The sequence below is a fragment of the Thrips palmi genome, unplaced genomic scaffold, assembly GCF_012932325.1.
Source record: "Thrips palmi isolate BJ-2018 unplaced genomic scaffold, TpBJ-2018v1 HiC_scaffold_1, whole genome shotgun sequence".
Classification (NCBI taxonomy): Eukaryota; Metazoa; Arthropoda; class Insecta; order Thysanoptera; family Thripidae; genus Thrips; species Thrips palmi.
The window spans coordinates 2,013,261-2,027,764 of record NW_023144620.1 but is presented as its reverse complement, the minus strand read 5'-3'; the positions used below and the strand labels follow the sequence as shown (position 1 = coordinate 2,027,764).

Here is a 14,504-nt window from a genome sequence, read left to right as displayed (position 1 = left end):
GTCTCTCAAGTGATACAGTAGATTCTGGTGACTTTATGAGGGGTCAAGGTTTAAGGTTCAACTTAAAATGCAACAGCAACAAAAAAAATTCTTACATTTGTTTTTCTTTTACGTTTTATTTCATTTTTCTTTTTCACTTGTTACAGTATTTAACTCACTTTTTCAGTATAAACCCCCAGGTTTATACAAAGAACAATACTGCTTCTCATACATTTTCTGACTAGGTGGTATTCAGTTTCTTGCGAGGGCAGATAAGAACACCCTTTCAACATTTTCTTTATCACATAAACGTTCATTTGCAACTGTCGTTCAGCTGAACGCGCTTAAGCCTAAAGATCTCATCCTCATCGTTCCAATTTACTTAAATGAGTTGCATTAACAATAATAAAATCAAATGAGGTTTTTTTTTTACAACGACAAAATTAAATGAGCTGTTTCTACAACGATGAAATTAAATGAGTTGTTTTGACAATGATGAAGGGCAAGATGACGGGTGAGATGGTGATGACGATGGGTGATGCAATGCGACTGGCGAGGCGCTTGGACGCAGGAGCCCTCTCACGGGGATGCCCCGCAGTACTGCAACAGAGGGCAGGGCGTTCAGGAAACGCACACCTGGAGTCAGCTCCTTACAAATAACAACTACAAAACCATTTGGCTCAGAGGGAATGACAACGTTTTCCACCGTACACTTCTCAAACTCAGAAGATTCACTCCAAGTTTGGGCGCAAGTTCTTTAGTTGACTCGGTGGCTAAGGAGGCTGAGGAAGCTGTCATTGCGCCAGACGACTTGGGTTCGACTCCCAGGTGAAGCATTGATTTTGCTCGTATAACAACATTTTCCTCAGCCAGTCTGTTGATACATCTTAAACGCGGTAAGATTTATCGCACGACTTCTCAGTGGCTGGGTGGCTGAGATGGTAGAGATGTCGGCCGGCGGGAGGAAGTCCTTGGTTCGACACCCAGGTGATGGAATCTTTTCCTCAGTTTACTTCTCAAACCCGGTACCATCACTCTAAGATTGATCGCGATGTTGCTTAGCGGCTGGTTAGCTAAGGTGGTAGAGATGTCGGCTGGCATGTGGGAGGTCTGGGTTCGTCTCCCAGGTGTCTGAATCTTTTCTTCAGTTTACTTCTCAAACCCGGTACCATCACTCTAAGATTGATCGCGACGCTGTGTAGTGGCTGGGTGGCTGAGATGATAGGAGATGTCGGCTGGCAAGCGGGAGATCTGGGTTCGACTCCCAGGTGTCTGAATCTTTTCCTCAGTTTACTTCTCAAACCCGGTACCATCACTCTAAGATAGGACGTGTTCAAAAGGTGTGTTGTCGTAGCTCAGGTGGCAGAGCGATGGGCCGTGGAGGCTGGTTGGAGGCCATGCGACAGCATACGATTCCCGTTGCACCTGGTTCGCCACCAGCCAGGTCAGGTTACCAACCCTTTATGATTGCCCCTACTCCACTCTCCCTTCGGGAGGTGGGGTAGGGGGGGTGGGGGCCGACGGCGGGAACTCTTTTGCATCTTATAGGGGAGAGCTAACTGACGCGCCACCAAGGTAGGCCGCTCATTGGTCACGCACTTCTAGCGGGTAGAGAGAGGGTGCGGGGAAGACGTGTGTTTGCTTCGCGTCTATTTGGCCAGGGTTGTCTGGTCCCTCTCACAATGCCGCGCCGTCAAGGTAGGCCACCCATTTGACACGCTGCCGCAAAAGCAGTACTGCGGCGGAAAATATAAACCATACCTAGCCGGGATTTGAACCCATGTACTCCCAACCTCAGCCCACTGAGCCACCACAGCACCGACAGAAGGCGGTCTGACTAAACTTAGAGTGATGGTACCGCATTTAAGCAGTCAACTGAGGAAAATGTTCCTGAATGTGGGATTCGAACCCAAGTTCTCTCTCAGCGACCACCTCCTCTGCGCTCTCGGCCACCGAGACATTGATAATGCGACCGCCGATGTTGATTGTTGTGGTGCGGGATTCAAAGTTCAACTGAGGAAAACATTTCCACGCCTGGTATTTGAACCAGTTTCCTCTCTCGGGGCGGCCTCTGCCTTTGCGCCCTGAGCCACCAAAGGACACCGTTCGTTCTTGCCCAAACTCAGACTCACCTGATTCTTCGGGTTCGAGAAGTGAACTGAGAGTTTGGGAACCAAACTCAGGAAAAGATTCACGGGATTCGAACCCGAGCCTTTCTCATGACAGCCGACTTCTTAGTCCACCCGCTACCAACTCGCTTAGCTCGCCTTGCCACGGAACTTGTACTGATGATACCAGATACGAGTGGTAAACTTATGAAAAGATACAAGTGTCTGGGATTCGAACCCAGATCCTGCTCATAGCGGACGACACTCTTTTATTTCTTTTTGGTTTGTATCATGCACTCTTCCTTAAGGAAAATATACAAGAGCCTGGGATTCGATCCCAGGTCCTTCCTAGAAGTGAGCGATACTCTTGCCAACTCTGCCACCGATAGGTGATGTTCCGATCGACTGTGCGACCACCTTCATAGACGGCATTTCATAGCAATGATCTAGAACCTAATGTTGCACTGCGCCGGAGACCACCGCCTTTGGCACGTCACAGGGGAGACGTGCAAAACAAGAACTGGGGTGGGAATCGAACCCCAGACTTTCGACGTCGTGACTACTTCCTCGGCCTCCTGAGCCACCGAGGCGAGTGAGAACATCACGCCCAAACTCAGAGTGAATGTACTGGGTTTGACGAGCTGCGGCAAATACGTACGTGTGGATCATGTATCATGCAATGGGAGTTGTGCCCAAGACTCTTCCTGAGAGGCCACTACCTTTGGACTCTGAACTAGAGACACTTGTAGGTTTGAGAGAAACTGGAATTTTGTTTTTATACTAAACACCCCATATCCTATAAATTGTGTCGAAAGCCAAAACATTGAATCAAATTGCCCATCTAAAATTCACTTTAAACACATCTCCTAACAGGCTCGACCCGTAAGGCATCGCCTTGACCTAGGTTAGGAAGGGTTTCGTTGGCGATGCAAAGACGGTCATGAAAAGTCAAAAGCAACTAATTTTTTAAACCAAAATTTTTTTTCTGCCCAAACGCCTCGAGGCTGCGCTGCGCGCGTTCTAGACTTCTCCTTCCACGCGCGTGGTGGTTGGGCTGCCTACCCCTCCGGCTGTACTAGTGTACCTACCTCGATGATCTGGTCGCTGACACACTCGAACAGGTCGTAGGCGAGGTAGCACTTCTGGCCTGGTTCTGCGGGCAGGAGAGAGAAAAAGGAAGCAGATCAGCAATAGTAAGCGATCAGCGGACTGATTCCGAGATTCGTTTCCGTCGCTCTGTCTCGCTCGCACCTATACGGGAAGCCCCATGAGTGCGATAGAGACGAAAACGAATCCAGGAACCAGTCTGCAGAAGGGGCCGGATCACGAGTCCGCGACAGAGCGTATGTATCGGTACGAATATGAATGAGTGCGGGTGTGAGAGGGAGTGAGTGAGTGAGTGAGTGAGTGAGTGAGTGAGTGAGTGAGTGAGTGAGTGAGTGAGTGAGTGAGTGAGTAGTGATGAGAGTGAGGAGTGAGGGGGAGGGAGGGGAGGAGAGGGGGAGGAGAAGTGAGAGAGAGAGAGAGAGTGGTGAGGAGTGAGGTGGAGAGAAGAGAGAGAGAGAGAGAGAGAGAGTAGGTGAGAGAGAGAGAGAGAGAGAGAGAGAGAGAGAGAGAGAGAGAGAGAGAGAGAGAGAGAGAGAGGACGGTCTCTCTATCCCTTGCGCAACACTTTGACAGTGCCGTTGCTCGCCGCGTGGGGAATCATTGGGCAAGCTCGCTTCGTTTTAGTTTCTAAAATTCTTTTCTTTCTTTATTTTTTTATCGCGGTCAGAGGTCTACGACACGCAGCTCCGCTGCACCGCCTTGATCGCTCCCTCCTTTCAGACAGTGCGGTTGTAAAAACAAGGCGTGCACAGTGGCACTCGAACCCGCGGGGTGAGCGGTTGCGTCTCAAGTCCTGGGTTCTTATACCAAACGAAAACAAACTGGCAATTATTTTTTTCCACTGCCCCCGTTTGCGATTTGCACAGTAAATGTCTTACTCTACAAATCAAAGAGTGTACAGGGTATGCTCTAACTGGAGCATGCCTGCAAGCACGCTCTAGCTAACGCATGCCTGCCAAGCATGCACTAACTAGTGCATACATGCCATGAAACGCTAAGAAGCATACATTTGCCAAGGGTAGGGAGTTTTCTGCATCAGGAAGCGTGTACATGGCATGTATGCACTAGTTAGTGCATGCTTGGCAGGCATGCGCTAGCTAGAGCGTGCTTGCAGGCATGCTCCAGTTAGAGCATACTATGTACACTCTTCGATTTGTAGAGTACGGTGAAAGGCGGCACCAACATAATATGGTGGCGATTTTCTCCATAATACCAACGAAAGTCGTCAAAATCTGTTTAAGGTACAGTGGATTCTCAATGGTATGTTACGAAGTCAGCTGCACCACCATAATATGGCACATTTTCACCATAATATGGATAATCTTCACTGTACAACATTTAGAGTGTGGTGACCCGGACTGGCCACGTATTCGCCCTGCAGAGCAACAGCAAGCAACAGTGGCAGCACTGGCGGCGACTGTTGGAACGACATGCAGCTCCTTGGTGTGCTTTACCACTCGTCTCCGGCTAAGTCTCAGCTTGAGAGGTCTCAAGGTCTCAGGTGTGGCGAGGTGGAAGTACGCTGCAGTTTGACCAGTGATCTGGACGGACGAGTGAAATGGTCTATTGTCAGCACGATTATCCGTTCAAGCCGGGATAAGCCCGCGACCGAGTGGCCATCGACCACTCGGCCCACTGGTCGAAGGAGACCGACTCGGCTCCGTGGCCAGTAGGGCGTCCACTGGTCCCTATTGGCAGAATGGAATGGAATGGAACCCGTTTGGCTGGTCGCACGCGTCGCGACGTCGCGTTCGCGTGCTCTGCCGCGCACTGCGAACCGCGTCGCACGTCCACGCCCTGCAGACTGATTCCGAGCGTCGTCGCTCTGTCTCTCTCGCACTCACACGGGACGCCTCATGAGTGCGAGAGAGACAGAGCGACGAAAACGACTCTCGGAATCAGTCTGCAGGGGTGGATCCAGAGGAAGGCTCTTGGGTGATGCAGTCCGGGCCCGACGCACAGTGGGCCTGAAGACCGGTGGATGCGTCCAAAACTCCAGACGCGTTTTGAGCTCCAGAGTCACTTAGCATGACTGAAATCGGACGCGTAACCCCACCAATGGATTCCTCGTTCGGAGAGCAATCCATTGGTGGGGTCACACGTTCGGTTCGCGTTCCCATTTAGCGACTCTGGAGCTCAAAACGCGTCTGGAGTTTTGGCCGCTGGCGCCGGTCGCCTGGCCCACTGTGCGGGGATGAGCGACTTGCCTTTGACGGACTGTGGCAGCAGCCGGCCCTGCTGCTGGGCCGCGCCCAGGCAGTGGTTGACGGCCTGCGCGGTGGCCAGGAAGTAGCTGGCGTCCTGCACGCCCTCGGCGTACAGCTTCACCAGGCCCTCCCCGGTGGGCACGCCCGCGGGGTTCAGCTGCACAGAGGAAACATCTTGCTGCATTACATTCCGACGTGATACATTTGACAGCGTAATCGCAGTAAATACGTGTGCGCACGGGTGTAACAAAGGCATAGAAATCATCAAACAGGGGCATGAATTTTCGGCAAAATTTAAATGCCCTTCCATTCACTGAGAATGAAAGAGTCCTGATCATGACTAAAATTTTGGGCGATGAATTCTTTATCACCCAAATTTGGGGTGAGGCATGCTCCTCCTTTAAACCCAAAGGACATTTACCAAGAGGTGCTGAACACCCTTCCAGCGCTTCAAAATTTTAGGAGAGGAAACACCCTTTCCCCGCCAACAAAATTTGGGTTTGGAAAGTATGCTTCGCCCAAAGCTTAAGGTATTGGGGAAAATGTGCTTTGTCGGGTTCTCCAGGAGGAGCATTTCCATGCACCCCTCGTCCCAGCGAAGGGTGAAAGTTTCCCCACCCAAATGGGTCTTAGGGCCCCTATAGCTGTACATTTTCTTCCTCGGCCCCCAAATTTGGGGGAGGAAGCAATGCTTCGCCCAAATTTGGGGACATAAAGCACACCTCGCCCGAAATTAGGTTTTTCGGGTTTTTGATTTGGAAAACCCCCCTGCAAGGCCGGCAAAATGGGGTTTTTGAGACCAGGGGTACAAAATTTGTACAAAGAAATTTTCCAAAATTGGGAATAAAATTGCACAATTGCGAAATCCGTAAAATTTTTATTGGAACTCCATCGGCCCCGCTGGAGGCAGGGGCAGTTGTTCTGCAGTCCAACAAAAATTGCCAATTGAAACGGAAAAATTTGTTGGTGGACCCGGGCGGTGATGGCTGACCGGGCGTTTGAGTCCCCCCCCTTGGGGCCTTTCCGGCAGCGCACCCTTTTCCCCCCTTTTTGGGGGGGTCGCGCACGGGTGTGAAGGAGGCAGCGCGACGAAAAAGACCCTCGGAATCAGTCTGCTGCCGGCCGGCCATGCTAAGCCGGCGTCCTTCGGAAGGTCCCCGCCGGACAGCGCCTCCGCCGTACTCACCGCTTTCACCTTCTTGTAGACGCAGTGGAGCAGGCACTGCAAAAGGGAGACAACATGAGAAGAGCCCCGAGGCACAGTGGGGGTCCAGAAGACCGGTGGAGGCGGCCAAAACTCTTGAGCTTCAAAGTCGCTTAACAGTACTCGAACAAAGCGTGTGACCCCACCAATGGATTCCTCGTTCGGAGAGCAATCCATTGGTGGGGTCACACGTTCGATTCGGGTCCCATTTAGCGACTCTGGAGCTCAAAACGCGTCCGGAGTTTCGGCCGCCTCCACGAAGGGCGTCATGCTCCACATTGGTTTTGGCGGTGTGCGCCACTCACCCCGGCGATGCGGCGCTCGTCCTCCGTGAAGGCCTGCCGCTTGGCGCGGCTCTTGGCGCTCTTGGCCGGCGCGCGCCCCTTGACTTCCTTGGAGATGAGCTCGGTGGCCGACTCGCCCAGCACGCTCAGGGCCTCTGCAACGCCAGGGACAGACACTGGTAAAACTGGAGCCAGGCGCGGATACAGTGTAGGGGCAAGGCGGGCAAAGAGGTCTCTGCCTCTCCCCAAGATGTAGCCCTAAGATTTCCGCCTGAAAGGTAGGCAGCCACGCTTTGCCCCTGTTAGTAGGCAAAGCATCCCCCCTTCCATTTGCCACTCCACTGTCAGAGACGTGCGATGGTCACTCCACCGTCAGAGACAGGCGCACGGCTTCGCGGCTTACCCTCAATGATGGAAAGCTTGATGTCGTCCTGGCACTCGTTGATGACCTTCTCGATCCTCTGCGGCGCTGCCGGCGGCGTCGCGCACCGCCCGCGGACCTGGTGGACACGGAGAGGAAGAAGGGGCGTTTATTTGAGGTGCTCGCAGTGTGTTTTGCGCGCACGGTTCGCCTGTCCTCGCGCGCGCCATGGCTCGCCACGCCACGCCGTGCCACGCCACGCCACGTCGCGCCACGCCACGCCGCGGTATGCACAGGTTGCAGTGCTGTTGCGACGCCCGGGGCGAGCATCCCGCCGAGGGCGCCGGCCTTGACCCACTTCATTACTTCTGTGAGGCACCGCGCGGCACATCGGCCCCTCGGCGGGGCGGGGCGGGGCGGGGCGGGGCGGGTGCGTCGTCCGCCGCCCAAACAGAGGAGCGGCACCGCGCCCCACCCCGCCCCGCCGGCCGGCGTGGACGACAAGGCGCTGAAGAAGGCGCTGCCCTTGGCTCGGCGGCGGACAGACCACAGCAGACTGATTCCGAGAGTCCTTTTCCTCGCTGTCTCTCTCGCACTCCTGGGGCGTCCCCTACAGGTGCGAGAGAGACAGAGCGACGAATGCGACTCTGGAATCAGTCGACAGCCCTCCCTGCCCGAAGGGGAGGGGGTTCGGCGAGGCGCAGAGTCGCGGGGATGCTGTCGCAAGGCTTTTGCCGGTCGCTCTGTGTCACTGGGAAAAAAGATGGGCTGTGACAGCCGCTTGGCCTCCGAGGCTACGAAATGGAACTCTCGTTTGTTTTCTGCAGCACCAGTTGTGTTTGTGTTGATTGACACAGACGACGAAAAATGAATTCAATCAATAACGATGATGTCCGAACTAACGCCAATATTCGACAATTCCGAATGGAATGAAGAGACTCATCTCACTTTATTGTCTATCGGACATGACATCGTAACTCATCGTACAATCTTCTAAGAGTTTCCAACGTGACATACGCCCTTTTACGCAACGACCAGCGACTAGGGAAGCTCAGGAGGCAAAGACGATGTCGTCAAAGTAAACTTCACTAAATTGTATAGATTTCAACGATAAACATACTGCAGCCAATAAAACAAACCGCTTACTCTTAGAGACAACAGTATCAGCCTCGGCGGCATGTTGATATCACTGACGTCACAGCAGTCAATGGAGTTGCTTCCATTCAGCAATCTTTATCAGTAAGTGGCGGCAAAAGTTTTTTTTCGTGCGTTACCCTGGTGCCCTGGCCGCTAGCCGCAATCGTGTATTGACATCTCTGGGACAAAGTCCCCCTCCCTTCCCCCTCAAATTACTGCGGCAGCCGAGCCGAAACTCCTGAAACGACTCCCGAGCGCCACGCCAGTGCAGTGCCGCTGGAGGTACTTTGCGTTGACGTAAGAACGCAAAGTACCTCCAAATGGTTTTCCCCTCGTTTTTTGTGCGAACTGCGTCCATTTCATTGTTGACTTGGAGTTAGTTCCATTTCTCCCGCGTCTTTCTCAACCAGCGGTGCATACGCGTGCGGGTGAGGCGGGGCGGGGTGGGGCGGGGCGCGGCGGGGTGGGGGCGGGGCGGGGCGCGGCGGGGTGGGGCGGGGCGGGGCGGGGCGGGGGGGGGGGGCAGACAGAGTGATCTCATCGTACAGGTGCGCCACGCCCGGCCACGCCACCCAAAGGAAAAGGAAAGTACTCGGCCGCTTGCCACGGGCCGCTAACAGTGTGGGGATCGCAATTGCGTGATTACTCCGACTGACAACTTCATTTACGAGCGCGGCCCCGGCCGGCTGGCCCCCCGCGGGGAGGCCCGCCCGCGCCCGCCCGCCCAAACGCAGCGAACCAGACCACAGACCGCAACAATCAGAGCGCGCTCTTCTCCTGGGTTGCATGATCAGGTGATGCTTTCAGCACACTCCGATCTGCTGCTCCAACTAACCCTTATTCTCTCCACGGCAAACGACCTTTCCTCAAATCGGAGTCTTACTGAAGCGCGTTCCCTTACCAGCCCGCCCCGCGTCTCAGTGTTCTCGAAAACCGGTGCACAGTGTGCCAGAAGACCGGTGTAGGCGGCCAAAATCCAAGACGCGTTTTGAGCTCCTGAGTCGCTAAATGGGACTCGAGCCGAACGCATGACACCACCGATCCATTCCTCTTTCGGAGAGAAATCCATTGGTAGGGTAACACGTTCGGTTCCAGTTCCATTTGGCGACTCTGGAGTTCAAAACGCGCGTAGAGTTTTGGCTACCTCCACCTGTCTTCTGGCCCACTGTGCGATGCGCTCTCGGCACACTCGCGCGTCTAGGACTATGGAGCGTAGCGTTTGTCGAGGCCAACGACTCACTCAAGCAGCCAGGCGGCCAGTGCAGAAGAGGCGGAATCGCGCGGGAAACGCATAGCAAACGTTTCCCCGGCGCGTCGTGGCGTCGCGGCGAGTGTCCAGGACCGAGGCCGCGCATAAGTGACTCGCTAGCCGCTAGACTCCGAGAGTCGTTCTCGTCACTCTGTCTCTCTCGCACTCCCCGAGTGAATCTGCACCCCGTTAATTTGACGTATTTTTGCCGTTTCTTAAACTTCATATTAACGTCAAAATTACGACAAACATACGTCATAAATTAACGTCAAAATAACGTCAAATATACATCAAAGGGATTTGACGTAAAGCTGCCGTAGATTTGACGTTTTTTTGCCCGTAAAAGTGGTAGAATTAACGTCAAAATACGGCATCCTGGAGGCCGGCGGAAAGGGGAGAAGAGATGGCAAAACGAAGACTGGCCGACCAGGTTCGACCCACAACGGTCATTGAAAGTCGGACGGTACCGCGGCCAGACGTATGCTGTAGTCTTGGAACGCGGGGTACTTGCCTCAAGTCGGCTGGGACTAGAACAAAGCCAGTATATTTCAACAGCGCAAATTTCGAATGCATGCAACGTGCATCATTTCAGAGATTGATCAAGTACCGTTCGGTCCTTTCCCTTGGCGACTCTGATTAAAACGCGCATAGATTTGTGGCTACCTCCACCGGACTCTGGCCCAGTGCGATGCGCTCTCGGCACACTCGCGCTCGGATATGAGCGTAGCGTTGTCGAGGCCAACCTCACTCCGCACCGGCGGCAGTGCAGAGGGCGGAATCGCGCGGAAACGCATACAAACGCTCCCCGGCGCGTCGTGGCGTCGCGGCGAGTGTCCAGGACGAGGCCGCGCATAAGTGACTCCTAGCCGTAGACTCCGAGAGTTCGTTCTCGTCCACTCTGTCTCTCTCGCCTCGTGGCGCCGCCCTCAGGTGCGAGAGAGACAGAGCGACGAAAACGACTCTCGGAATCTGTCAGCAGCCGGAAGACGGAGGCAAGGCAGGCGCCATGCCATTTCAATTACGTACTCTGCACTGCGGACACGGAAAAATGTTATTCGGCTGGCGCGGCGAGAAATCGGCCACGTCCGAACAGCCTCGGACATCGAGCTCTGCCGCGCTGCGGCGTTGGCAGTCGCGAAGTGACTGCCAGCGTCTTCGCAGAGTGGCGTAGCGCGAAGGGACGGCGGGCGTCAGCTGCGGGTTTGGACTACCCTACGGCCACGTGGAGAGGTTCAGGTCAGGTACCATACCGCCACACACAGGCGTGCTGCGGGTCGGCCTACCCTGCCGCCTGCACCGCCACACACAGGCGTGCTGCGGGTCGGCCTACCCTGCCGCCTGCACCGCCACCAAGGCGTGCTGCGGGTCGGCCTACCCTGCCGCCTGCACCGCCACACACAGGCGTGCTGCGGGTCGGCCTACCCTGCCGCCTGCACCGCCACACACAGGCGTGCTGCGGGTCGGCCTACCCTGCCGCCTGCACCGCGACACACAGGCGTGCTGCGGGTCGGCCTACCCTGGCCTGCACCGCCACACACAGGCGTGCTGCGGGTCGGCCTACCCTGCCGCCTGCACCGCCACACACAGGCGTGCTGCGGGTCGGCCTACCCTGCCGCCTGCACCGCCACACACAGGCGTGCTGCGGGTCGGCCTACCCTGCCGCCTGCACCGCCACACACAGGCGTGCTGCGGGTCGGCCTACCCTGCCGCCTGCACCGCCACACACAGGCGTGCTGCGGGTCGGCCTACCCTGCAGGCGCCCGGCCTATCTGCAGCAATCCGACTGCAGCGGCCAAGCGCAGCAACGCGCTCCACCACGCCTTGCAAGGCGCGCTGGAAGTTGCAATATGCACCCCGGCGTCGACCTGCCCTGCCTTGGCTCGGCTGTCTCGGCTGGCCGTCGCAGCGGACGCCGCGCAACCCTGGATGTTGCATGGCGGTGCGCTGCCCGGCGCTGCCCGGTGCACGGGTCGGGGTGGCCAGGCCCTGGCCAGGCCAAGCGCCGGGCTTGCCGGTCCGCGGTGCAGGCAGCAGACTCATTTCGAGAGTCGTTTTCGTCGCTCTGTCTCTCTCGCACCTTTACGGGACGCCCCGAGAGTGCGAGAGAGACAGAGCGACGAAGTACACAGGCGGGGCGTGCACTGCTGCACCGGCCGCGAACGACTGTTGCGTGGACGCGCCGAAGCGTCCCTCCGCGGCATCCTCATCGCGATCTTGCTCTCGTATGCTCGCTCGCGGGTTTCGGCGTCGGTCTGAATAAGCGGTGCGCGTCGAGATGGTCGAGAGCGCGCTGGCGGCCAGTGTGGCGTCAGGGTCGCCGTCGTGGCGCCCGTATTCGCGCACACACGCACGGACACACACATGCACACACGCACAGACAGACAGACAGACAGACAGACAGACAGACAGACAGACAGACAGACAGACAGACAGACAGACAGACAGACAGACAGACAGACGGACAGACAGACAGACAGACAGACAGACAGACAGACAGACACAGACACACACACACACACACCAAAAAAGGAAAAAAGGAAAAAAATATCGTGGATTAATCGGATGGAGCTTATCCCCTCGCAGGCCCCTGACAGGGTCGAGGGTCGTGTAGGCCTAATGCAGGTTTGCCTACTACCAGGCGTTTAGGTAATCTCACAGGGGGGCGATCGCCCAGTGTCCGCATGCTCTGGCTCCTTAAGCTACCACGCCTGATCCCCTCGCATGCAAGCGACAACCCGAGGAGAACAAGAGATCAGAACGGAGTCTAAATGGAGCCACGGGATGTCACTAGCACTCGGAATTTATGAGTGTACTTGAGCACGCTCTTGGAGGCACATGCTTGGCATAGGGATGAAGCAGGCACCACCAAAAAAGAGCGTGCTCACGTGCACACTAGAGGGACGTGCTAATTCAAAAAGCACACTCCGAAGCGCATGCCGACTCAAGTACACGCCAGTCAGTGTACAGTACAGTACAGAGTACACACAAAAGTTTTAAAATTGGACGTCCTCAGACCGCACTGTGACCTCTCCTTCAAGAACGGACTGTACCTGAGGGGCGGCGGCGTCGGCGACGGCCGCGGCCAGGACGGCGACGGCGACCACGGTGAGGGCGTGCATGGCGGCAAGGGTGGCGGTGCGTGTGGCTGTGCGGCTCGCGCCTCGGCGTCGCGTCGTCTGGGCCGTCTGCCTGCAAGGCGATGCTGCAAGGCAGTGTGCCGGCCGCGCCGCAGGACTAGCCGGCAAGGCAGGCAGGGCAAGGCAGGCAGGGTAAGGCAGGCAAGGTAAGGCGGCCATCGGGTAGGGGTGGGGCACGCCAGGCACGCCGGCCGGTGAGACTGATTCCGAGAGTCGTTTTCGTCGCTCTGTCTCTCTTGCATCTGCACGGGACGCCCCGCGAGTGCGAGAGAGACAGAGCGACGAAAGCGACTCGCACAGTGGGCCAGAAGACAGGTGGAGGTGGCCAAAAATCTAGACGCGTTTTGAGCTCAAGAGTCGCTAAAAGGGACTCGAACCGAGCGTGTGACCCCACCAATGGATTCGTCGTTCGGAGAGCAATCCATTGGTGGGGTCTCACGTTCGGTTCGAGTCCTGCTGAGCGACCTGGAGCTCAAAACGCGTCTTGAGGTTCGACCGCCTCCGCCGGTCTTCTGGCCCACTGTGCGACTCTCGGAATCAGTGTGCGGGTGCGCCGCCTCTACAGTACCGGCAGACAAATAGCCGCATCAACCCCTGCCGAGCGTTGTCGCTCTGTCTCTGTCGCCCTCACAGGGCTCTCCTTAAGGGTGCGAGAGAGACAGAGCGACGAAACGATCTTCTGAATTACTCGCCGCAGGAAGCTACTTAGGCCGACTTAGGCCCATCATATTCCACGGCTCCTGGAAATTTACGATGAAGTTTCAAAGTTCAAAGCATGTTCAGACAACATTGAAAATTCGCCCTTTATTTCGCAGGAGCCCTCCTGGAAAAATTCGCAGGCTCCCGGCGAAACGAGACTCCGTTTTCGCCACGCCCGGAGCGCCTTGCACCGCCCGTCGTTGGGAACGCGGCGGGGCGCGTTTAGTTTCAGCCGTTTCGACACAACGGCAGAGCGGCAGAACTCGGGACGCATTTCGGAGCATCGCAGCAGCATCGCCGTCGCTAAGTAGGTGGAGGCTGCAGACTGATTCCGAGAGTCATTTTCGTCGCTCTGTCTCTCTCGCACCTGTACGGAACGCCCCGTGAATGCGAGAGAGACAGAGCGACGAAAACGACTCTCGGAATCAGTATGCTGCACTGTGCGACGACGCGGTACGAATAGGATGAACAGTCGAACGCAACGCCGCCGGGACGCCGGGCGGTTTCTGGTTTGTGAAACCAGGAGTGCGACGGAACGGTGCGAGGGGACTCCAATTAATGTCACAACGGCACAAAGTCTCTGCAGACTGATTCCGAGAGTCGTTTTCGTCCCTCAGTCTCTCTCTCTCTCTCTCTCTCTCTCTCTCTCTCTCTCTCTCTCTCTCTCTCTCTCTCTCTCTCTCTCTCTCTCTCTCTCTCGGGCGCGCGCTCAAGAGCCGTCCCGTATAGGTGTGAGAGAGACAGAGCGACGAAAACGACTCTCGGAGTCAGTCTGTTGGCGAGGAGTCAGGCCGCTGCGCTGCCAGTGTACTCCAGTTACCGCCGCGGCCCGGTTACCCTAGGGTCATAGACTCCAGGTTACCTATGTTTCCCCTCTGTGCGGCGGATGGAGGAATCAAAAGAAACGTCGCCGTCTTCAAATCGAAGAAATGCGCGCTATCGCCGACTGTCTTCCGATTTCGTCGCTCTGTCTCTCTCGCACTCATGGAGAGTTCCGTACTGGTGCGAGAGAGACAGAGCGACGAAGCTTCT

General features: G+C 56.0%; 1 protein-coding gene across 1 annotated transcript; it reads right to left on the bottom strand.

Annotated features, from left to right (window-relative positions):
- Window positions 1-96: 96 nt before the first annotated feature.
- Window positions 97-12,755, bottom strand: LOC117643104 (general odorant-binding protein 70). The gene is made up of 7 exons (XM_034381790.1): window positions 12,687-12,755; window positions 7,293-7,389; window positions 6,911-7,044; window positions 6,588-6,623; window positions 5,402-5,558; window positions 3,176-3,240; window positions 97-579 (listed from the first exon to the last, which is right to left on the bottom strand). Exons 1-7 carry the CDS (start codon window positions 12,753-12,755, stop codon window positions 559-561), a joined length of 579 nt encoding a protein of 192 aa, XP_034237681.1. The 3' UTR covers window positions 97-558.
- Between the last annotated feature and the right edge of the window lie 1,749 nt (window positions 12,756-14,504).

Excerpts from the sequence above, each read along its gene's own strand:
- LOC117643104 (XM_034381790.1), bottom strand. The coding sequence starts at position 12,755 with ATGCACGCCCTCACCGTGGTCGCCGTCGCCGTCCTGGCCGCGGCCGTC. Across the intron at positions 7,390-12,686 it reads CCGACGCCGCCGCCCCTCAG|GTCCGCGGGCGGTGCGCGAC; the intron begins GTACAGTCCGTT and ends CGTGTCCACCAG. Across the intron at positions 580-3,175 it reads TCAGCGACCAGATCATCGAG|TACTGCGGGGCATCCCCGTG; the intron begins GTAGGTACACTA and ends CCTCTGTTGCAG.